This window comes from Accipiter gentilis, chromosome 19 (assembly GCF_929443795.1).
Source record: "Accipiter gentilis chromosome 19, bAccGen1.1, whole genome shotgun sequence".
Taxonomy (NCBI): domain Eukaryota; kingdom Metazoa; phylum Chordata; class Aves; order Accipitriformes; family Accipitridae; genus Astur; species Astur gentilis.
In genome coordinates this window covers 1313365-1338684 of record NC_064898.1, presented here as the reverse complement: position 1 = coordinate 1338684, position 25320 = coordinate 1313365, and the positions used below count along the sequence as shown (strand labels likewise).

The 25320-nt window shown below is 39.6% G+C and overlaps 2 protein-coding genes across 22 annotated transcripts in view; one reads left to right on the top strand and one right to left on the bottom strand.

Annotated features, from left to right (window-relative positions):
• Positions 1-13: 13 nt before the first annotated feature.
• Positions 14-12408, top strand: EXOSC8 (exosome component 8). Its single transcript, XM_049823365.1, has 11 exons — positions 14-77; positions 1997-2033; positions 3131-3194; positions 5557-5630; positions 6179-6224; positions 7277-7382; positions 7470-7515; positions 7771-7867; positions 8918-9038; positions 11698-11804; positions 12196-12408. Exons 1-11 carry the CDS (start codon positions 61-63, stop codon positions 12309-12311), a joined length of 831 nt encoding a protein of 276 aa, XP_049679322.1. The 5' UTR covers positions 14-60; the 3' UTR covers positions 12312-12408.
• The window catches only part of SUPT20H (SPT20 homolog, SAGA complex component), a 36625-nt gene continuing 23613 nt past the window's right edge, over positions 12309-25320 (bottom strand). For 5 of the 21 annotated variants that reach the window (XM_049823325.1, XM_049823330.1, XM_049823326.1 and 2 more), the window contains 9 exons: positions 24299-24407; positions 23907-24068; positions 21843-22155; positions 20598-20749; positions 18131-18186; positions 16639-16785; positions 14381-14486; positions 13710-13837; positions 12309-12855 (listed from right to left, as the gene is read on the bottom strand). In XM_049823325.1, the coding sequence (XP_049679282.1) occupies positions 12715-12855; positions 13710-13837; positions 14381-14486; positions 16639-16785; positions 18131-18186; positions 20598-20749; positions 21843-22155; positions 23907-24068; positions 24299-24407 (1314 nt within the window). In that variant the 3' untranslated portion in view covers positions 12309-12714. Of the gene's footprint in view, positions 12856-13709; positions 13838-14380; positions 16786-18130; positions 18187-20597; positions 20750-21842; positions 22156-23906; positions 24069-24298; positions 24408-25320 lie in introns of those variants that run through there. The other 16 variants (XM_049823327.1, XM_049823328.1, XM_049823334.1 and 13 more) reach the window with 13 other exon arrangements.

The window sequence follows — 25320 nt, the reverse complement described above, 5'->3', positions numbered from 1 at the left end:
AGGCTTCCGGGCGGGCGGGGCGGGAGGCGGCGGCACATCCGGGACGGCAGCGGCGCCGCCATGGCGACGGCTTTCAAGTAAGCGAAGGGCCTGCCGGCCCTGGATCCCCCGCTCGCTCCTCGTCCCGCTGCGGCCGGGCGTTCCCGCCCGCTCTCCCCCGCTCCCCCAACGGAGCCCTTTTCCCCCGCCGCCGCCGCGGCGTGCGGTCGGAGGGGAGAGGGCCCCAGCGCCGTGTCGTTTTCGTGACGGCGCCGCTTCCCGCGGCTGAGGTAACGCCGGCCCCGGTCGCGGGCGGGTAGCGGGGACCGGCCCGCGGAGCTTCTCCTCAGCACAGGCGGCCCCGGGGCCGTGGCGTCGGGCAGCGGGGGCTCCGGCCTCGGGGTATCGCGGCAGGGGAAAGAGGTGGGCGGGCGAAGGGGCGTCCGGCGGGGTGCTGAGGGGGGCCGGAGCCCCGAGATGGAGGCGGGCGGGCGGGCGGGCTGGGTTCGTTCCTGGCGAAGTCATGGCGAAGCGCGGAGAGCGGTGAGGCCTTCGGCTGCCTCGCGGCGTGTGGAGAAGGCAGGGGAGGGAGGGTGAGCGCGGGGCCGGGTGGAAACGCGATTCCGGATCGGGACCGGGGACGGGGGCGGGAGGTGGGTCGTGGGGAAGGGTGGTCAGCCGGGGAGGCTGCGGTGCCTCCGTCCCCGCGGGGGGACGAGGCCCTGAGCGATGGATCCACTCCGTGGGGACCTGGTCTGGGCGAGGGACTGGGCCCGACGCTCCCCGGAGATCCGGCCGGCCGGGACCGTGCCGGGTTCCTGCGGCACTAGACGTGGAGGAGGGCGGCCTTCTCCCTCCAAGGACAGAGGTACAGGCAGGACGAGCTTAGTGAAGTGTTATGAGGAGCTTAAAACTGGGGAGTCCAGTGGCTTCCCGTTTATAGCTGCTCCTTGTAGAATCACAGAAGGGTTTGGGTTGGAAGGCACCTTAAAGATCATCTAGTTCCAACCCCCCTGCCATGGGCAGGGACACCTTCCACTAGACCAGGTTGCTCCAAGCCCCGTCCAACCTGGCCTTGAACACTGCCGGGGATGGGGCAGCCACAGCTTCTCTGGGCAGCCTGTGCCAGTCTCCTTGCTTCTTCCAGGTTTAGGGCTTAAACGTGGGAAACAAGGTTTAGCGAGTGCTCTTGCATGAATTGGAAGAGAACAGGCCACGTGTTTGAGTTAAAAACCAGTAGTACAGGACCAACGTATGGGGAACCAACAGGGGTTAATTGATGCTTGCCATCGCGAGTTGCGGTACCTCTCTATGTTAGTTTGCCTTTAGAAAACTTGACTTTTCCAGTTATCCTTTTTCTTCAGAAGTGCTTACTTTTAACAAAATTGAGAAGGCTTTGTTCAAATATCAGTGACGCTTTTATGAGTGTTTTTTACTTTAACGTTCTGTGCTTAAAATACTAATACACAAATGCTGTTAGTAATATATAATTAATAATAAGTGTTAATTATTTCTCAGCTGAAGCACTGCATGAAGCATATTTCTTGATTTCGTAATTTCTTAAAGTTTCTAAGAAAAACTAACATTTCAAGACTGTAAAATAGTTCTAAACCATTTTGTACATCTGAATACAGTCCTTAAACTAACAAATATTTCAGACGCTCTAATAAAATTACCCGTGCTGTATTTCTTCAGAAAGATTCTACACCCTTGTCTCAATAAACATTCCTTTTGAATTAAAACAAGTAGTCAAGGTTGTTGAGGTGAAAGCTAGTAGTTTGTGTTTGGTGTATGTGCAGGCAGGTTCCTTGTAAGAAAGAAGCATTTTGGAAGTGGATGTAGGAAAACATCTTTTTGTTAGATCAGTTTCGAGTTTCCTCATCTTCCTGTAACCGTTTTGCCGGTCATCTTGATTCTCAAATTATTTGTTGTTGTAGGTTCAGGCTTGCTTATCTTTTTTGCTCTCTCTTTCCTACTTGGGAGCTTGCATGTGAACCTCTCTTTCTGTTTGTTTTAGAACGGTGGAACCATTGGAGTATTACAGAAGATTTTTGGTGAGTAAAACACAATATGCATGTATAAATTGCTTGTAATCAAATTTTTTCTTGCTTGCTTCTGCTTTTCTAATTTGTCTGTATGAAAATCTGAAACTAGAAGGGAAAAACCACCTCACTGAGCAGGGGAAAAAATGGTCATGCTCTTCAGAACATGTTTTTCCATCTGTCTGTGGCATTGATGCTGCAGCGGGTTGTATCCCTGTTCAACTTGATGGATAAACACTTCTGTTGTCCTCGAAAGGAATGCTAGTTAAGCTTGACCAAGATGGTGATGCAGGTTTGTCTAGTACAAAATTGTCAGACCAGGCTCTTAGATGCTACTAAAAATGACTAACAGAATATTGCTGCTAACCATGCTGACCGTAACTGTGAAGTAAAACCGCTGACTTTTTGGTATATTAAATTAGTCTATCCATTACTAAAGTAGTATTGACTTAGAAATGGGTCCAGTGTTACTGCAGTCAGTTTTGGTTCTTGTAATTGAACCAAAAGTCTTTGCTTTTGAGAAGCTTGAAATGTGATGACTAATAATTCAGATCTAACGTGATAGTGAATTGGTGCAATTTCTAACTTAAGGTTCAGGTATTGTACAGCTTCTGACTGACAGTATTTGAACATTGGGGTTTTTATTTGGGGGGGGGTATTTTTTTTTTTTCTCTAGTTCACTCTAACATTAATTTTAAGAGCTCCACTAGGTGGGGGAGGGGAATTGCCTACAAAATTAAACAGTGCAGACAGGTAGAAGCTCTTATTTTAAAGTATTGTTGAGTATTCATTTTTGGATGATATTCTGAATCTAGCCTGTAGTACTTACACTGAGACAATCAATCTATTGTTATATTTATTTTCTAAATAAATGATAATAAATTTATTTTTTTTTCTTGGGGGCCTACAACCACAAACTACCTATTAGTTGATGAAAAACTTGCTAGAATGTGATCGAGTTTTCCCTAGCATTTTTGTAACTGCGTATTTCTGCTAAAAAGAGAATACTCTTTTATATGAACTCGTATAGCATAAATATTGGTGTCTTGTGTAATGAAAAATGTTTTCTGATTTGAACTTTGTAATTTTTTTATTTATTTTTCTTTTAGAAAGAGAACTGTCGACCTGATGGAAGGGAGTTAGGTGAATTCCGGGCAACCACCGTCAACATAGGCAAGTGCTTATTTGGAATAATAATAATGGGGAAGGTAATATTAGTGTCAGATTATAGTAGTTAGTGTCACTAATGACTTGCTAATCAGTTTTCTTGGTGCTTGCATTCTGAAACAAGAAAGAGGAAGAATTTTTATTTATGGTTTCAAAAAGCATTAAAGAGAATGCATGGTACAGTAATACATTTGAGCATTGTTACTCAGTTCTGCTCCTGGGCTGATATGCACAGCACAATTTAGGTGGTCATGGAAGCTTGTCTCCTTCTAAGATCAGCAGCATATGTTACAGATGCTGAAGGCAGTGTCTGGGCATACACTGATGTCCTGGTTTCAGCTGGGATTGAGTTAATTGTCTTCCTAGGAGCTGGTATAGTGTTACTTTTTGGGTTCAGTATGAGAAGAATGTTGATAACACACTGATGTTTTTGGTTGTTGCAAAGTAATGTTTAGACTAAGTCAAGGATTTTTCAGCTTCTCATGCCCAGCCAGTGAGAAGGCTGGAGGGGCACAAGGAGTTGGGAGGGGGCACAGCCAGGACAGCTGACCCAAACTGGCCAAAGGGGTATTCCATGTGACATCATGCCCAGTATATAAACTCTGGATTGCTGCTCAGGAATTAACTGGGCATCGGTTGGCAAGTGGTGAGCAGTTGTGCTGTGCATCGCTTATTTGTATATTCCCATTCTTTTATTATTATTATTATTGTCATTTTATTATTGTTACAATTATCATTATTAGTTTCTTCCTTTCTGTCCTATTAAACTGTTCTTACCTCAACCCCTGAGTTTTACCTTTTTACTTCCGATTCTCTCCCACATCCCGCTGGGTGGGGAGGGAGTGAGCGAGCAGCTGTGTGGTGCTTGGTTGCTGTCTGGGGTTAAACCATGGCAACTGACCAGTGCAAAATTGATGCCCTAGCATCTAGAAAGAGGTGGTGACTCCTGGCTTCTGTTTTATTCTAAGCTTGATGAGCAATTGTCTCAAGCAGAGGCAAGATGCTTCTTATGCAGTGAGCAGCAGCACCTTACCTGCCTTTCTTAAACATCGTAATTTCTGAAAGTAAAATACAGGTTTGCGTACCACCATGGAAGAGTTGCTGATTATTGCTCAAACTTGACACTGCAGGTCTCTTCCATTTTACAACGCTGCCTTCCATGAGGTCTTGCTGTAAGTCAGCCAGAAGGTGGGCTTACAGTAACCATCTATGGTTTCTGGTTTAAAAAAGTACACCAGAGATCAAAACTGGGTCCAGTCCTTCTCAACATATTCATTAGTGATCTGGAATGATGGGGCAGAGTGTCCCCTCTGTAAGGTTACAGATGACACCAAACTGGGAGGAGTGGCTGATATGCCAAAGGGTCATGCTGCCATCCAGAGGGACCTCAGAAACAGGGAGAAACGGGCCGACAGGAACCTCATGAAGTTGAACAAGCACAAAGTCCTGCACCTGGGGAGGAGCAACCCCATGAACTGATATATGCTGGAGGCTGTCCAGCTGGAATGCAGCTTGGTAGAGAGGGACCTGGGGGTCCTGGTGGACACAAGGTTGAACATGAGCCAGAGAAGTTCCCCTGCTGCAAAGAAGGCCAATGTTATCCTGGGCTGCATTAGGTAAAGTATTGCCAGCAAGTCAAGAGAGGTGATCCTTCTCCTTTATTCAGCACTAGTGAGGTCACATCTGGAGTGCTGGGTCCAGTTCTGGGCTTCCCAGTACAAGAGAGAAATGGACATACTGGAAGGAGTCCAACAAAGGGCCATGAAGATGATGAAGAGACTGGGTTGCCTCTCCTGTGACGAAGGGCTGAGAGAGCTGGGACTGTTCAGCTTGGAGAAGAGAAGGCTGAGGGGGGGATCTTATCAATGTATGTAAATACCTCAAGGGAGGGTGTAAAGAAGATGGAGCCAGGCTCTATTTGGTGGTTCCTGGTGACAGGACACGAGGCAATGGGCACAAACTGAAACACAGGAGGTTTCCTCTGAACATCAGGAAACACTTTTTGCCTGTGAGGGTGACCAAGCACTGGAACAGGTTTCCCAGAGACATTGTGAGTCTCCATTCTTGGGAGATACTCAAAAGCCATTTGGATACAGTCCTGGGCAACTGGCTGTAGGTGGCCCTGCTTGAGCAGGGGGATCAGATAAGCTGTCTCCATCAGTCCCTTCCAGCCTGAACTATTGTAGGTGGTTCTGTCTGATTGACTGTTTAATAGAGAAATTCTGTTCCCACCCTGGATTCATCAAGACTTTGCTAGCTTGTGTTTAGTATAAAATGATGGAAAGTAAACAGTTTTTGAAGGTGGATGTTACTTAAGGCCCTTTGAATGGAAAAATAGATTTTATTGAACAGTACTTTCTCTCTTCAGGTTCAATTACAACTGCGGATGGTTCTGCCCTGGTGAAGTTAGGAAATACTACAGTGATTTGTGGAGTTAAAGCGGTATGGTTGTTTTTTATTTTAACCTAGCTGTTAGCTGAACTTGTGCATTTGTGCTTAGAATGAATCTCCTGCAGAGTTACAATAATATGCCAGACGCAATTACAGTCTTTCACCTGAGTTACTTTCAGATGTGAAAGTTAATATATACTTTGTCTAATCCTGCCTGTGTAGTCTGAGAACATGTATTTTTGTGGTGTGTATTGTGTATGGGGAAAGATACATACAAAAATAAAGTCTTTGTTATTTCTAGGTAAAAGCCGTATAATTGAAGAGTTACTGAATATTGATCAATAAGTGCATTGGTAATTAGTTGGCTGGACTATTAAGTGCCTTGTAGCCTCAGCTTGACTGCTGGCCTGCCATGGAACAATTCACGTCCCTGTATTGTGTTTTCCCATGGGAAAAATACAGACAGGGACCAATGAAAAATGGCTCTTGTAAATCTCATTGTAATGATAACTGGGAAGAAAATGACCATTTCTAGATAGAATAGCTGGAAAGTCTTTTGGTACAAAATTCAGCTCTTCATTTTTGTCTTTTTTCTGTAGGAACTTGCTGCACCCGCAGTAGATGCTGCTAACAAGGGATATATTGGTAAGCTTTTCCGTACGGATCTTACTCTGATCTTGTATTGCTTCAGCTAAAAGGCTGTAATGATGGGACAGATTGAGTGTGTTGTGAAGACTTCTTAAAAGAATGACTTTGGGTAAAATCGTATCACTTTCCTTCAAATCAGTTTCCAAATTGACATATAGGAAGTGGTGCTTCAGAAATTTCAGAATGCCCCCTGCTCTGCTTGTGAGTTTTCCATATAAAGCTACCTTCTTATTGCTGATTCCAGGCCAGGCTGAAAACAAGCCTGCAGCAGGGGGAAGTACATATGTTAAGAGGGGGAAGGTAGTTCATCTATAAAAGATTGTGGCATGCAAGGTTGTGCAAAGGCACATTAACTTTTGTCTTGAAGTCCCAGTAGGCAAAAAATTTAACTCTTAAAGACCGTGAAATCAACCCCGTTTATTTCTCGGAGAACTGTAGAAGTCTCAGGGGTACATCCTTGCTCCGGTTTGGAGTTTCTTTTGAAATAAAATAATTCTGTGGAACTGAAAGCTTAGACTAAATCCCCCTTTTATAAGGCATCTCCAAAGTATGTTGTTTTCAGTGAACTTGATTATGCTTAGAGTTTTTTCACAAATGTTTATGCATGTTTTTGCTTCAAGTCTAAAGCATCAGGTTTTTAATGGTTGATGAAAAGCAGATAGCATACCAGTAAAGTCAGGCAGTGAGATGAAAACACTGTTGTTTCTTGATCTACTTAACACTTAAAGAAGAGTTTGGGATGGGGGGGGTGTGTGTGTGTCATGATATTCATAGTAGGATAACAAACAGAAAATGGTAGTTAGGAGTATGTGCTTCTCCATGGAATATATAGTTTCTGAGTACAGGGTACTACAAGTTCTTTAATACAAACTAATGCGTAACTTTATATTTGAGGGGAGAAGTAGGAAGGCTTGGTTGTAAAATTCTTGTCTTACCTCTCATTTGAGGTACATAAAATGATATTAAGACTGTCTGTTGTCTTATTTCTACTTTTGATATCCCATTACCTGCTTTCTTTAGTTTTATGACTAATGATTCTTGCTACCTAGTTCCAAATGTAGAACTGCCATCCCTCTGTTCAACGAGGTTTCGCTCTGGACCACCTGGTGAAGAGGCTCAAGCAGCAAGCCAGTTCATTGCAGATGTGATTGAAAAGTAAGAATCATCTTAATGCATTTAAAACACAGACAGCGCTGCAAGACACTTTTCTATTTCCTGGTTTACTCTCTCATTTTATTTTAGTTCACAGATAATAGCGAAAGAAGATCTGTGTGTTGCAAACGGCAAGGTAAGTTGTATCTCAAAGCGAAGATGGACATGCTAACAAGATCACAGTGTTGAGACATTAAAGAAGGTATTTGGGGCTATACATTGTTTTGTTGTTGTTTTTGCTTTTTAGTCTTCATAGCTTAGTTTACATCTGAAATGTAAAAATCGTATGATAGAAATAAGTATCTTTGTTCATGTGCCAAGCTTTTTCTTAGATATTGTGTCATTTGCTTACCTGCTGAACTATCTCACACATGCAAACTTTTTTTGATAGCTTGCTTGGGTGTTATACTGTGATATCATATGTCTGGACTACGATGGAAACATTTTGGATGCCAGTGCCTTTGCTTTGTTAGCAGCATTAAAAAATGGTAAGTCTTCTGTAGAGCAAGAGACACGCTCTGATTAGTGTTGCTTGGAGAAATATGTTAGTTTTGAATTATAATGAATAGGTAGCTGGTTTACAATTCCCTAAGACTGCTTTTTTCCTGTCATTTGAATGCTGAATTACTAAAACGCAAATATGAAGTGGCAATGATGGTATGGATGCCATAGATGTGTAACACCTGGGGAGTGGGATCTTTCTGTATGCATATTATTGCTCTCTTATAAGACTCATAGCTCTTCTGCCATGTGTTCTTCTGTGTCAGAGATCTGAACCTTTCGGCAGTGGTTGTAAATGACTTCAATGCCTAGATCAGGCTCTTACCTTGTTAATGTATTTTGCGTAGGCACAATAAGTTGTTGGGGGGCTTTGCATATTTGTCACAAGAGAATATTCCTAGCTTAATGCATTATAGTTTGAAAAAACTGTTTTCATGCATGCAAGATACGGATTGATTATTCACAGACGTGTGGGTTATAAATGCACACAGGAGGTGGTAAGGGAAGCTTACAGCAATGCCTGCTTTTCTAACTGTGAATTGCTTGCCTTTGAATTCCTATAGCTACTTTGCTCTTGATTTTCCTGTCTCCAACACTGTATGGGTTGTCAGAGCAAGAGTTATCTGAAGATGAGGTTGCACTGTTTCTGTGGATATATAAAATTCATGAGATGAGACCATATTCCTGTTTTTTGTATGTCCAGTAGGCTTTTGGTGGAAAATTGTTAAATATGACTCTAAAGTATTGTAATTGTATGGCATTTTGGAAGCAGAAAATGGTTCTGTGTAAGGAAGAATGTTACCTTGAGGAGAAAAATTAAATACTTCCTTGGACGGGTAGTTCCAAGCTAAATACTTTCCTCAAATTCAAGAATGTTTTTGTACAGAACACCAGTAATACAGCCAAAACTCTCTTCTGACTGATTTTCAGTGGCTTGAAAGATCAGCTTAAATATTTCAGTAGTCTTGGACATCTCTAGGCCTACTAAAAGCTGCAATGTATAATATTATACCATTGTCATTTTTTCATCTCTTCAGTACAATTGCCATCAGTTACTATAAATGAAGAAACTGGTTTATCAGAAGTCAATTTAAAACAGAAGAATCCTTTGATTATCAGAAAGCATCCGGTTGCCACGTCATTTGCTATATTTGATGAGTAAGTTCGTAACTGTTTTGTACTTACGAAAGCAACTGTGTCTATAAAAGAAGTGGAGGACAGAGGATGCTACCAGTGATGTTTCTGCGCTTCCTGTGCACTGCTGCTAGTGAAGAGCACGCAGGCTCAGGCAGCGCTGCTGCACTCGATCTCAAACCCGGGGCCTCTCTTGTGGAACTGCCCTGTAGTTCTGTGGTACGAATGAGCATGCAGAACAAAGCAAAGTCTGTCCAACTTCTTCCTGTGACTTAAAGCAGAACTGGTTCCCAACCTAAAAAACATGCTTGAAAGTATGGGAATAGGTATTGGTTTATGCTTTTGCAGCATCTTTGAGACAAAAGAATGTTACCAATGCAATTAATGTTTCAGAAGCCTAGGTAAATAAGAGGTAGAAAAGATGGTAATTTTTGAGTAGCTTATGCCAAGGATTTAGTCAACAGAGTAAGAAAGAAGTAATAGTCTAGTTAGTTAGAACAACAGAACCTCTGGATAGCTGAAAACATAATTACCCAAGATGAAGTATAACCAGCACTCTTAAGTGATTGTTCATGAAGGTGAAGAATCTGATTATGAGAACTCAGAATAATCACATCTGATAACTTGACTCCTCACCTGAAATTGTTTACTGGCTTTTCATTAGTCCAAGCACGTTAAGTATGTGTTCTGCTGCTGTTTGTAAGAAATGCAGTTATTTATGGTGGTATCCATTTGAAAAGTAGAAAATGACAAATAAGATGCTGCTTGCTGTGCCATGAATCTGATTTAAGATTTAGGTGTGTTTAGAGACATCAGGGGTTTATGGCACATTAATCTGTATTCACAGAGATGATTACTAGGCCCCTTCATTCAAACATGAGATGGAGGGGGGGAACACCAAACTCAAATGTTGACCAAGTGATTACCAAAATGAATCAAAGCAGAAAGTTATCAGTACTTTAGAGTGCTTCTGTTAATTGCTTTAATACCAGTTCTTGTGGGTCTGAAGTTTGATGTAGACTGAGAGGGTTTGGACAGCACGGTGGTTAGACAGTTGTCAGTAGGGTATTATTTGCACACAAATCACCCATACTTACCAATACACAAAAAAATTGCCTTTGGAAGAGAGCTTTCAGTCTGTTGGGCTTTTTTCCCTTCACTGAAACCAACTCTTGCATCAAACAAGTTACTTAAGTCTCCCTTTAGTTCCTAAAACTAAATATTGAGGGGGGGTGTGTGCCTGTGTTGTGTGGTTTGGGTTTTGGTTTTTTTTTTGTAGTTCTGGTTTATTAGTTTTTCTACAGCTGTTGACACAGCCCTCTAAATAATATGCTTTAAATGGCTTCCAGAGACATTTTTCTTCTGCGCAAGAGCCCTCCTTGAATAAATAAAACTTCTGGGTTGCTGGGTAGTGTAGCCATGGGTGAGGAACACTGGTGCAGAGCGCTGTGCAGCTCCTCAGCTGGCTCCCGTGGAGCCAACCTGTACATAAATAATGTCTGATGCATTGAATGCTCCATGTGGTGTCATGCAAAGGGCTGATGCTGCACGGTGGATGTGGGTAGCATTAATAAAGCAGTATTTTTGAGTAGTGTAGCTAAGGACTTAGGTTTTCATTATGCATTTGCTATTAAATGGCAATCTGAAACTATTGGTGAAGCTTTAAATTACCCAGAAACCTTCAATTATGCGTTGTACGAGTTCAAACTGAAAAAGCCTGTTACCCTTCCACCTATTTTATATCAGCTCCTATAGCCTTGCTACTGACTTCCCCCTCAACTTGTCATAAACATCACTTAGCATAGGTGTACTCCAGCTGCTAAATTGAGTTTGATGACATCAGTACTAAATTTTAGTTTACCAGTGTGAACTGAGACTTCATGAAAGCTTCAGCTGAAGTCTTTCCTGTCATGATACCTGCACTTTAGCTAAATGTTCGTAATGGTAGTGATTTTTTAATTATTATTATTTTTTAAAGAAACTAAGGCTGAACAGTGATTTAAGTTCAAGTTTTTCTTGTGCAAAGTTGGCTTGTAGTTTAGATCATTTTTTTTTCCATTGGTTTGCTCTAACTTACTAAATGGTTCAAAAATAACACTATTTAATCTCTTTTAATGATGCGCATCATGTGATCTATGACAGCTTATTTTGGCTGCCTTAAGGAACCCAGTAAATCCATCATTGAACGACTCCCAGTCTGAGTGGTGTTAGTAAGTTCTCTGACAAGAACCTGAGAACTCCTTTGGTTAATTTACCATTGGAAATGAGTTTTGCGTTGAGGTCTGGTAGAGATTAGTGCAGCCTACACCTAAAAACGATGCCGGTGTCTTTGCGTAACTACCAAATAAGTGACTGCATACTGCAAATGGCAGTTTAATGGCATTTTCCTGCAATACATGGGTGTTACAAATCTATGAAACTTGGGCATAAAGCTGTATTTTCAACAGCTAGTGTTTTAACAGACATATGCACTTGAATATGTGGAATCTCCCCCATTCTTTGTTTTTTTTTTCTTTTTTTAAATTGGTGCATTTTGGTAAGAAGACAGATAAGCCTGAGCACTAAATCCACCTGCAACTGTTTTGTAAGACCACAATATGAGTTAGTAAGTTATGCGTATTTTGCAGTAATGTTAATGGAGCAATGTATACTAATATGTCCGTGTATGTTTTTCTTTCACAAGCACATTACTCATTGTTGATCCAACTGCTGAAGAAGAAGACTTAGCAACTGGAACAGTAACTATTGTAACTGATGATGAAGGCAGACTATGTTCTGTCCATAAACCAGGTACTTCCATGTTTATTACACAGGAACCTATAGAGATGATAATCTTTTCTTAACCTTCTTTGTAAAATGTGGGTGCTTTGTGGTAACAGACTGTCTGCCTCAGTACTTATTAAATTACTTGCTCTTGAAATTAATTTTCAAAAATGTGGCATGACTGAGTGCAAAAAGAAATGCCAACTTGACCTACATACAGCAAAGGGTGGATTTTACCTCTCCTTTGTTTCTGTTTTCTTTGCCTGAGGCTGGAGCTGGGGAAGCTGTATGCTCCCCAGGTGAAAGTTGCTGGTCGTAAGAATTGCTGCATTACTTAATGCTCTCATGTGGAAAACACATTTAGAGATACATAACTGAAGTCCAAGTAGAAAATCAAATTGTTCCCTTTAATTTTTAGGTGGAAGTCCTCTTACAGGAGCCAAGCTTCAGGACTGTATCACCAGAGCAGTTACAAGACAGAAAGAAGTAAAGAAGCTGATAGACAAAGTAATAAAAAGTATAAAGCCCAAGTGAACAAAAGGAGAGATCTTTTCAAAAATGGATTCGTAAAAATTGTATTTGTTACAGTGTTCACAAACCTTTTATACTAAATAAACAAATACCAATACTACATTTACAAAGCTCATTTTTTCTAAAATGTTTTTCACCCTTATACTATGTACAATGCTGCTGAGTGGTAAAAAATACAAGATAAAACATTCTGTTAAAAAAATTTAACTTAAGGAAACCAGACTCTAGCTGCTTTACAGACAAAATCTGTAGGGTTGGCTTCCAGAACCAGTTCATTTATTTCAGTGTAATGTCAAAGGTTCATTTTCCCCACCAGTAATATAAAACACTGAATTTGATGTTAAGCTTTCTCCTTTTTTTATCTGAAAAAAAATTATCAAATTTGTGGGTGGGTGGGAAGCAAGTCTCAGGAGTTTGGAGGGGCTGGTGTGCCTCTTTTTCTTTTACTTTTTGAGTGGCTGCCTGAATGCTGTTGATGACGCAGGTGAGCTGCTTGTGCTGCTGCTGCTGCCGCCATAGCCATTTGATGCTGCAAGAATCGCAACTGCTGCCATGAAGAAGGGGGAGAAAAAGCTTGTTAGTGTTGACTATAAAGCTGTGTTTCATGTCAGGAAGAATGAGAGGAAGGGGGCAGGGGGGGATAAAAAGAAAAAAAATGAGGAGGCACCAGGCTGACAAAAGGAACACACCATGTACTGGGGCAGTGAGTACAGTCAAGCAGCACCAGTGGCACAGAAGCCTGCTGAGGGCACATGGAACACTTTACACATGTACTTGGACAGCTTTGTTTCTTTGCCCTTTCTCTCCATTGCAGTAACTGCAGTAACTCAGCAACTTCAGTGAATGTTTGGGTTACACAGTACATTTTTAACATAATACCTTCTCAGTGTGTGCATTGTACATATTTTCTGTATCAAAGAAGAGACTGTGTGCTAAAAAAATAGTACAATATTTTCATAAAGCATCTGAATGACAGAATGCTAAAGGAATGCTTTGCCAGAGCTGTTGCTTCCATGTACTGACCGTAGCAGTGCTACATTTGAACTTGCAGGTGCTTACATTCAGGCTATTTTGAAATCTATTGGCACCTGGCAGAGCTTATTCAGATACGTGCCACAAGCACTCCTTGAATGTGAGCAAATCAGGAAGGTGGATGGCTTAAGTGAATAAAAATAAATTCAGTGCTCCAAGCTGAGAACCGCAGATTTTAAATCTTTCATGATACAGTTTGCCAAATTCATGTTTTTTTCATTTGCGAGACCATAAAGAGATTAGTTTAAAAAAACCCAACAAAACAAAAAAAGTCAAAGGGGCAAGATTTTTGGTTTTGGAGCTGAGAATTGTATTTTTAAATTTTTTTTTTTTTTGTTAAACACAGTCAGAGTGAAGTTGCTGGATTACTTGTATCTGTTGCTGCTGCTGCTGCAAGGCTTGTTGTTGTTGCTGTTGTAAGGCAGAAGAGAGCTGGAGTCTCTGCTGAGGAAGGCTTTGCCCAGGTCTGTTCACGGCAGAGCCAAGCTGAGACAACACTAAGAAAGGAGAAGGGGAAAGCAGGCAGGTCAAAGAGGTCAGGTCGAGTTGGTCAGGGTCAGGGAAGGAAGACATAGGAATAGAGTGTCACAGGAAAGGGGGAACAACAGAATTAGTTTCAGAGTCAAATTGGAAACAGTGCAGAATCAAGTATACAAGATATACATACTCCTCGTTAGAACATAATTAGATTATGAAGTGCTTGTGGAGACACAAAGAGGTTTCTCATAGTGGATGTTAAGCACACAGTTAAAGAAACATTCCTCAATGAAGTCTGGCATGGAAGTTACCTACGTTTGCTTTTTGTATCAAGTGTGACTTATTTTCACATGGTATTATGGATTTACTACACTTAACTGCCAAACAAAGCAGAAAAGCGCATGCTTTGGAAGTCCAGTTTTTCTTGTATAATTCATGTGCCGATAATAAATAGTTAACTTGTTTTGATCTAATGTAAGACTTCTTTAAGACCAAACTTCATTTCAGTGTGAATTTATCAACATACACATGTAACTACAAAAGGAGGCTCAGCAAGCACATACCTGTGGCTTGAGGTTGCATAAAATTCCCTACTCCAGTCAGGTTAATTACAGCAGCTTGTTGGGCAGATAATGCCTGATCTTGATTGGATGGACCTTGGTCAGACCCCTAGCAAAAATGAAAAGCTTGATCCTTATTACCAAACTTTGGTATCAGTGAATAAGTAAATAAAGCCAGTGTAAAGGCAAACTTTTGAAGTGCCATTTAAAACCATTTAATTCTACATCTTCCAGTGTGTGTAGATACAAGCTACAACGTAGTCACTACTAAAGTGGAACAGATGGATGTCGAATGCCCCAAACCAGCTCTGTTTTGGCAGAAATGGTATTGTGCCCGTTACCCAGCAGAAGTCCCATGTAGTTGTCAACTTCCCTGCAGTCAGCAGAGAGTACAGCTGATGGTTGTAATCTTAGGACAATTTACTGTCCCATTCCCAACCCCACAGTCTTCAGGTGACACCTGAAACCATCCATGTGCAAAGGTCCTCATCAGTCAAAATGTGAGAAGTCTCAAACTTACATTTGCGTGTTCATATTGTGCCACACACTCCTTAATTTCATAAAAAATACAAACCCTGCTTTTAAAATCTTATTTTCAGAACAGAGTAGTTCTCACAGTAGTCACTCAAGTGGAATTCGTGGAGTCTGATCTAGTGTCCACTGACGTCAAAGGGTACTGAATTATGACCTCTTCTAGAACTTAAATTATCCATTGATTCATAAGGTGGGGAAAGAAAGTGTTATTATGTAATTCAAGCAAACTGCATAGCTTATCAGTCAGGAAAAAAACCCCACAAACCCAACAAAAAACTCAAAACAGCTTTTGAGCTGGTGCATTTCCAGGAGTTGCAATGCTGCTTTAGAATAACCATATGAAATAATGCCACTAAGATCTAGGTAAACTTGACCAAGCACATTAAAAAGATGACATCATCTCAATACAGATGACTAAAGAAGACTTAAAGAGTCATAGAACCAACATTTTAGGGAAAACCCTCAGTATGAGACGAGAAAGTATATATTCTGTTGACAGCACAGAAAATTTTTGGTCTTTTTGGGCTTAGGTTTTTTCCACTAAGCACTTGGATTACAGCACTGCGAACACATACGTTCTTGTCCTTAGTGAAAGCTAAGGAAGCTAGTATTCCTAATAGCTCATTTTAGCTAATGACCCTGGCCTATAAAGTATGGTAAGAGAGAAGTTCCTTAGGGCAAGTTAGCCAATGCAGATTGATTTCCTCCAGAAGAACTTTTTGCCACAAGGACTAGGCTTACATCAGCCTTTTTGTAAACGCCCTTGAAGTTCAATGTCTAGAAAAAAAACCCCAATAGTACAAGTGTGCATGACTTTTTTTAGCAATTTAACTAGTAACTGACACTTGGATTCTGAGAACAAATCTGAAAGTTTCCCATTAAACTGTCCCACATTCCAGAACAAGGCCCATGACACAGGAGACTATACACTATAAAAACATTTGAAAGAGGCATCTTATTTATGGACAGCCTACAGTAGCACAAGCAAAATTGTTAGGACAAACTGAGTATCCAGTAGAGACTATTTGGTAAACAGAAGTCTTGCATGTCTGGGAAGACAAAAGATAAAGAACACAAAAGCAGAACAGCTGGTTTTCCCAAATTGCTGCATTTGTGCTGCTAAAGATTTTTAGGCCCAGGTAGAACGAACCACTCCAAATCAGTCGTTTTGAGAACAGACAGCTTGGTCTCTATCAAGTTTAGACTTCCTTCAGTGATTAAAGCCTTTAACACTAATTGCAGGCAGTAGTAGAGCAAATGTCTTAAGATTACAGCTTTAAAGCCAACTGAAACTTTCTCTGGTGTGAAGAGAACAATTCTGCTGAACTACAGCAGTGAGGATAATGCAAATAACAGCACTGTAAGAAGTTTTAGTTACTATGCAGTAATTTGGATTGTGTTTCTTCTCTGTTCACCTGATGTATCTGCTAGTTATGACAAACAGGACAACACTAAGCTGATTTTACACCACTTGTACAGTGGGCTGGCTCTCTTCATGCTAGAGTTAGACAATGCTTAGCCAGTTGTTTTGTTATAGCTCTTCTATACAGGATATAAATGAAGGAGTATAACCCAGGCTCCAGCCACGGCAACAAAGCCACTGCAGTCTCCGCAGTTTGAGAAGGTTTTGCAGGAAGACTTCCCTTCCCTTCTGCATCACATCTGTCAGGTAAAGGCTCATTTACTTGTGGAGATGGGGAGAATAAGAGAAACTTTCATCCACGCACCCCAGAGTGAGGGCTGTTAGCACAGACCTGTTCTCCCTGTTGCTGAGGACTACAGGTTGTAGGCTGCTGAGATTGTTGCTGTGGAGAAAACTGTGACAGCTGCTGCTCCTGCTGGAGTGGGTTAAAAATACATGAACCACCTGGAAGCTGTTGAAGATTAAAACAAAAAGCACACTTCAACCAAACTGCTGAGTTTCCCCACTGTCCGAGGATGAACATGACATCAATAATGACCTCCTCCTTGGAGGTTTTTTTGTTTAAATCCTTTAAAATGAATCAGTTTACAATTGCGGTTGTTTGTGAAAAAGCCTTATGCTCAGAAAACAAACCTGCATTAAATTATAGCAAGGTATTTCCACAGGAAAACACATTTTTATTATTCTAATTAAAATAGTAGAGATTGTACTGATACTGGAATTGTAAAGGCTAGTCTTCAAAAGCACTGTACATTATTTTCACTTTCAAAATATTCCACTGAAGTTTAATAGATGCTTCCCATCAACAAGCTGCAAGGTCTGATGCAGAAAAACATGAAACAAATCTTGATTCCTCTCCCTTACCCCAGCTTTAATTGCACTGATTTCAGCCAAACTATTCTTGGCTTATATGAATGGCAGAGGTAGCTTGAAAGGTTGTATTTGTGTGATTTAAGTTTATAGAAAAGCTCTACTCTGGCATAACTGCCTCCTGTGCCTGCCCTTTTCCATGTTTCTGGAGTGTGTACAGAAGTTGGAGGAGGAAGTAGCAAAGCTACAGCTGATCTTTTACTGGTATTTTTTGAAGCATGGTGCAACATCTGTAGAACACTGAAGCTGCGATTCCACACCTGTAACTTGCAGCTGATGTCAAGATCCAGGAACTCCAGCTGGTTCCACAAACACTCCCTGTTCTGCTTTTAAATGGAGCTCTGACAACAAGCAACTTTTGTGCATGTTTCTATCTGTACATATGCTTAGTGGAAAGAAAACATTTACAGACCTTCTAAACTCCCTATCTTACATGAACTTCTATTTGCATACCAGAAGCTCTTTAAAGCCATTATTGCACCTACCTGCACATGTTGAGCTTGACTTTTAAGTGTTATATGCATAACCCCTGAATGATTCTCCTGTACTGTTTTGTACTTCTAAAATAATCATAACTTCAGTTTAAAGAATGATTTGCAATAAAAGCTTAAGCAATTCCTGAAAATAGAAGTTTGTATTTTAGGATTAATCTCTTGAATTCAAATGTCTGCATTTTTAGATTGTTACTGAGAGCTAGCTGCTTTGTTGTGAGCTAGGAATATAATTTCCACCCGATTTCTTTATGGAAGTAGCTTTTTCTCTTATTCCAAGCATTTTAAATAAGTGATTAAAATTTGTAGTAAAGGGTTTGTCTGATCAACTGGCTTCAAAGATCTGTGGGGGGCAATGCAGTAAGCAGCACTAAACATGTCTCTAAAGAAATATAAGAAATTATCATTATTATTGTGTCCAAGTGTATCAATTACCTGTAGAAGATTTAAGGGCCGAAGATTTGATGCATTTTTCAAACCAAAGGGGCTGCCTGTTAAAGAAAACATCTTTTTATTAGTAGGAAGTCTTTACTTAATTATATATGTGTATTGCAATTAATACACCTTTCCACTGGGATTATTTCTAAACATTTGGAAGTTGGAAAAATGGCAAGTGTAAATTTTATACTTAATACAATGTTGCATTTTCCATAATGTTGGTAAGTTCATAATTATCCAGATTCACAGTTAAAGAGAGCTGACTAAACAGAAAGAAATCTGTATCGCTACTAAACACTGTACCCTGTAACCTATAACCTGTTAATGCATTTTCACAAAGGTGAATGTGGAGAATATCATAGCAGTTATTCTTCAGTGATTCTTTCGTCTTTAAAAAGTTTTACTGTTTGTACAGTAAATCCAGAAATATCCAAGGGCTCAATGAAGTAACAGGCTCTCAGTTTCTCAATCATTAACAGAAAACAATCCCACCCAAAAATCTCAGCAACTGCCCACTCCCACAAGGGCTTCTGGCAAGACATCTGACTTCTAGAGCTTTTGGCATTATTCCACATGGCACTCTTCAAAGCTATGCTAAAAGAAGATGTACGTGTAGTAAGCTCTGAGGTGGATATAGGACCGGTACAAACGCTCCAGTAAAACAGTGGCTGTCAAACAGAACCCCCAGAGGCTTTCCACGGACCTAGCTTAGCTCACTACTCCCATCTGTTATGTAGGCGACAGCATTGCACGTAAAAATCTGTGACACTGAACTGGTAAAGGTTGACAGTGCTTGAAAGGACAGAATTAGAATTAAAAGCAATCCTAGTGAATTGAAGAAAGGGTCCAAAATCCAACAACATGGAACTAAAAAAAAAAGACAAATGAACAAGTATAAAATTGTGAGTAACTAGCTTTGTGTCTATACAGCAAGAAAGGACATGAGAAGTTACAGTAGGTCACAAACATAGCCAAATCATCCATATCACAGAACACACAGAAGAAAAGAACCTCTTCACACAGTTTACATTGATAAAACTCACTGTCAAAAGATGCCAGAGATTCCAAAAATATAAACAGGTTCAAAACCCAATTAGATAAATCCACAGACTAGAAGTCTAGCATGGGACATTAAGCATAAAGATCCATGTGGATAGTCTTCAGCTGAGAAAGTCTCAAAGCTGCAGATTGCCAGAAGAGGTACACTTGCATACAAGGGATGTTTCACTTCACACTTTTGCCTCATCTTAAACTCTCTCCTAAGTATCCTCTAGCTGCGACTGTCAGGGACAGAATATAAACTGGATGGATTTTGGCCTAAACCAGTAAAGCCATTCTTATGTTAATGTAATGCTGTTGCAAAAAATACAGATAAAAAATAGGCAGACCTCATTTGGGGAAATGTTAACAGGCATGTTGTGAAAGAGATGAGATGCATTTATTCTGCTGTGCTCCACAGTGGTAAATCAGCCAAGCTCAGGCTTGTGTCCAGTTTTGGTTATCACATTTTAAGAAGGATGTAAGCAAATTGGACAGTCTAGAAGAGAGTGACAGGATTATGAAAGGTTTGAAAAATACGACCTATCAGAAAGAGAAGACAAATGTGGGACATGACAGCGTGTTTGATACTTAGAAGGTAAAGAGAAAGGTTGAACAACTATTTTTCATGTCTGCAAGGAATAGGAGAAAAAAATTTAATTCGCAATTAAGGAGATGCATTGTAATTAGGAGGAAACATTTTGTACAGATAATGAACTACTCCAAACAGCTACCAAGGAAGATGGGAATCTTTAGTGAAGGTATTTAAAGACAGTTTGGATAAACATTGGTTCAGTATGGTCTAGATAGATTCAACTGTCTCAGTGTAAGGGATGGAAATCTTGAAGTCTCTTCTATCATTCTGATTCCATAACCATACATTAGGGGTTTTTTTTAATTATATGTTCAGAAAAAATAAACTAAGAATTTAAATCCTGCTTTAATGAATATTGAGGCACACAGATTTATATAGATATATTTGAAGGCAATAAGGAACTAATTAATTGTCCTACTAGAATAAAGCAGTACCAGTGACAGAATAAAATGCCCTGCACATTTAAAAAGTGAGGCCTCTTTCTACATTCAGTCATGCCTTTTTTTCTGGCAGTCATCATTATCAAAGTTGCATTTGAATTTAGAATTTCTCTCAAACTTCCTACTGTGCATACCAAACAATCTAGGTTGAGAGTAAGTTTCCCCAGTCTAGCTCCTAAAAAAAACCAAACCCAACAAAAAACCAAACCAAACAAACAATCTCAAACATAGCCTACACTTTGAATGCAAAAATAGGTATGTTGTTCCTGAGCTCCAGCCATCAACAATACACAATCTATTCACACAATGGCCACTTTCGTCCATTGTTCTCACAGTATGTTTTCACACTGTCCCTATCTGAAGGGTGGCTTTTCAACTTATTCACACTAACCTGCTTGAGAGGCAGACTGCATTGCAGCAGGCAGCGCACTTGGTACCAGACCTGATGGTAAAATGCCACTCAGATTTATACCTGCAGGGGCTATGGCACCAGTGTTGCACCCCAACATAGGGTTTGAACCACTCATCAGTGTCTGTGCTCCACTGTAGAAGAGGAAAGACAACACATCAAACCCAAGTGGCACAAGTAAATGTAAGTAAATAAATTTTTGTCCTCTGTCTCATGACGAGTAAATCAATTGTTTGCTGTAAATGGGATTATGGATAAAGCATCAAGGCAGCTTTAAAAATTGTTATGCCTAGGGCATAACAAATACGTAAATCCACATTCTTGGCATATACATGTTTTTTTCTTGGGTATAATCTATGGAAGATAAAACACAATTTTTTTTTATTCTAGAAATACTGAAAGATCAACAGTCTTCAAAACAGTTGTACTATCATAACAAAAAAGTTAAGGAACAGGTTTGTGTTTTCTTTTTGCACCATTAAAAAAATTCTAATTAATCAACAGTGATCAACTGCTGAAGACCTTGGATGAGTAACTCAAGTGTCTGACACTTGCATTGAAGCGCACTACGTGTCTCACACTGACCATCTTATATTGATCACAATTTCATTTAGCCTAAAAAGCAGTTCATGTTATACCACACAATCTATTCTTGATAGCAGCATTTCTTTTTTTTAAACCACAAAATGAGTTTTAAGAATCAAATAATGTTTAACCTCAATGTTTGATTAAATTGTTAGAAAACAGATTTGTTGTTTTCTTGTATTTTACATATAACCTTTCATTCATAGGAACCTTAATATCAAATCTCTTTCCATTTTTCACTTAGAGTGTTCTGCATATGATATTCCACCTCCTCTCTGATTAACAAAAAATGTTTTCAAACTTAAAGGGCAGAACCTCAGAAATCACTTAAACTGATGTTAAGCCTTATGAAATTAAACTGTCTGCATCCAAAAAGCTGAAAGCAATAGAGGTCTTTCGTAATAGACCTTTTCAATATTCTGATAGCAGGTGCCTTATATTTGAGAAATACAGGTAGTTTCTAGTGGCTCTTCACTTCATAATTACAAAGTGAATGATCTTTTTGTATTGCAGATCCTGAAAAATATCTATCCTAATGGATGCTGGACAGTCCCGTAGCACTCCCACTCTCCCCACCGCCCCGCCCCAACGACCAACCCACCCAGGGCAAATTAAGAAACCATCACAACAAAAAAAACTTACCACACAGAGCCCACTACATTGATGAAGTTAAGTCCTGCAGGGTTTGCCATGACCTGGGTGGAGGTTGTTCCTGTAGTAACGGATGTTACCATGGTGGAAAGAGGAATAGTCATTACAGGCAGTGCCTGGCTCAGAGACATTTGCTGCTGAGCAAACGGGGTTAACAAAGTGGGCTGAGGGGTGAAGCCTGAATCTTGGGGAGTAGGGGTGGCAGAAGGGGTAATAGGAGTTGAGCTCTGAGCATCAGGAGGGTGTGGGGTCGATGAAGGGGTGTTGGTTGGAGTAGGAGTAGATGGTTTAGGAGTTCCAGACCCTGCTCATTGAGAAAAATAAAAAGTGCTAGTTTGTTATAAAAGGCCAGTCCTTTTGGTATAATAAGGTTAATGGAATCTTATTTAGCACTGACAATTTGTTCCATTTTTTAGGCTGCAAGTGTTAATTTCTACAAGACACGAGTGCTGCAGCACACGGTCCTCGTTAAGGATGCAGTATAATCACACAGAAAACCCATTCTCCATGGTTAACTCCTTAAGCCATACACCGGTTTGTATCCTCCATTAAGTCCTTCCATAATTTATCATAGAGTCACAACTCCATTGGGCAATACTTAAATCAGAGTAAAACAATTTCTTAGTGACCAGTTTAACCTAATTAATGTTTTCCCTAAAATGTTAAACATATAGTCTATATGCACTGCCTGCACAATAGCATTGTGTTAAAAACATATCATGGAAAACAACAGATTCAACAAAGAACACATACTATCTCAATAATGATGAGGTTAATCTAAATTTCAGATAGCTAAGCTCCCACTTGCCAAATTTTGATCAAATAAAAATATTTTTTTTAGTATTTGAGAACCAGAGGATAATACTGCATCTTTAAAAGTTACTGTGTAATTCCTTCTGCTTAAATGTAGCATGTATAGCTATATTTGTTGTGGATGCAGTAAGCACAGTCATCAATAGAAAAACAAAACAGAAACCCCCAAAAGCTTGAGGTGTTTCTTTGTTTTTCTTTTTTTTTTTTTAGCTTTCATGTCCTGCAGAAAGAAAGGAAATAAATGTGGATGTCCAGCTGTTGTGACCAGACCCTTAAAGTAACAACTGTGTGCAGCAGATTTACACAATTCATAGCACTAACATAAAAACACAGTAAATATGTTAGAAGAAAACTTTTATAAGTTTTCTTTTTTTCTTTGTGCAAAACAAGAAGGCAGAAAAGTTACACCTTTTGAGCTATCCAGATTTTAAATTATTTAATGCAAAAAGCATAACACTGTGCAGGATACTGGAATGTGCAGTATACAATTATTCATAAAAAATGAAAAACTGCAGCTATGACTTCTCTTTGTACAAATCTGTTCACGACATGTCTCAAGACGCATACATATTTTTAAAAATGTTTATGGTCTATAGCTATGATTACAATGATCCTGTCAGTGTTAATGAAAATACTTAAACTAGGATGACACTTATTATTGAAATTTACATTAACACCTGAGAATATGCTGCTATCATCACCAGCATCACCACCACACTTGCAATCAGCAATGATTTGTAAAACAGTGTAGGAGTGTTTTAAAAAAATCATCTTATCGTTTATTGTATCACCACCTTGGGACTGATCAGATTATATACATACATAGAGATACAACTGCACCAGCTCCTATAACATTTAAAAAACCAGATGCTTAAATTATGTAAAGGCAAACTGATCTAACATACTGTTTTTACACTGGAGGAAAAAAATCTACACTTTGGAATTTTATCTCATCACATCATCTACCAGCCTTTCAGAAATGAGGAGATCATACTAATTGCATAAAAGGTATTAAAACGTATACACAGAGGGTGCATACATATATACAGAAAAAACGAACACAGTTACAATAAACATAAAATACATACAGTGAACAAGAGACCTGCCTAGAGCTGCACAACTTATACAATTTAGGGTACACTATACACTTAAGTTTCATCATTCCACAGGTTAAGAAGTTTATCTCGGGAAGCATTTATGCAAAAGCCTAAGATTTAATGGAGAATTTAGGTCGTGACTCACTTTGTGAAGAGCTCGCAGGAGACATGGCAGCTGGAGAGAGCATGCTAACTTGATTAAGATCCATAGATTGTTTCCGAGAAAGACCAGGAGGCTTAGAGGAAGGAGGAGGAGGAGTTGGGGATTTTAGATGGCCACTTGACTGTTGTGGACTAAAAATATTACCTGAAAGAACATAATTAAAATACATTATTGTTCTGTGAGTACATGTTAACTTGAATATTTGTTAGGATACAATTTTGTGAACAATATAATCAGAAATAAAAAAATACTCTTCACATATAAGATACTGAGTTGTTTTTTTTTTAAATTAAATCCTTACTAAAGGGATATCATATAATTTTACAACAGGCAGAACACATAAAAAGGAGACACCTGAGTCAATAAATAATTACCTGAAGAGCTACTTCCTGAACTTGAAGGTAATTTGATTGGAGGAGGTCGGTGTTTTACACCTTTCCCCAATACTGAAGACTGAACAGAGCCTGATATACTTTCTGGCTGCTAGGAGGAAAGAGAAGTTAACACTACCACAGCAATAATGTGAGCTTCCACATATTTGACAGAAAAGACAATTCAATTAATTTGTATTAGACTTCAAGACTGTTACAAAGTTATCTTCAAACATTTCAGATTTTTATTTATTTATTTTAAAAACATAACCTATGACCAACTCTCTTGAGATAAATAAAATCCATCAACCATCAAGCAGCAGCTTGCAAACGCTGGTAAAATTTAAACCAAGAAAAAAATTTAAAAAATTTAAGGCGTTTCACTTGTCTCCACAATTGTGACATCCTTCTCTGTAATTTTCACGAATGCAAGAGTGACAGATGCACTTTAAATAAAAGGACAATTTGATCTTGAAAAATTACATAGTTTCATTCATTTACCATCTGTATATATCTGCCATTTCCAACCAAGATGGATTTAAAGAACAGGATCAGATTTCCTGGTTCTGGGAATAGGAATTTATATACATTCAGGAAAATCCTGAATGCACAGAAATCAATACACATTTTCCCATTGACGGCAGTGGGATCAGAACGTCACTAATCTTTTTAGAGGAAAGGTGCTCCCTTCTTGTTTGTTATAGCTGACTTATCAGGCTGTTTGAACACAAATTAACTTCAGCTAATCAAGTCTGTAGTTCTCAGCCACTCACAACATACCCTAAATCCATAATTCCAATAGCTGACACCATCAAAAGACTCAACAGTGAAACACATTTACAGTTATAGTCTATATCTTTTTACCTACAAAGCAGGTATCCTATAAATGAAAGTAACGCTTAAAACATACAGTCCACAAACTGCTGAAACTAGAAAATGAGGCTGTCAATATAGTGAATGGAATACTTCAATGCTGGAGCCAAAATCAGATGTGCATGGACTAACAAATCAGAGCATTCAGGATT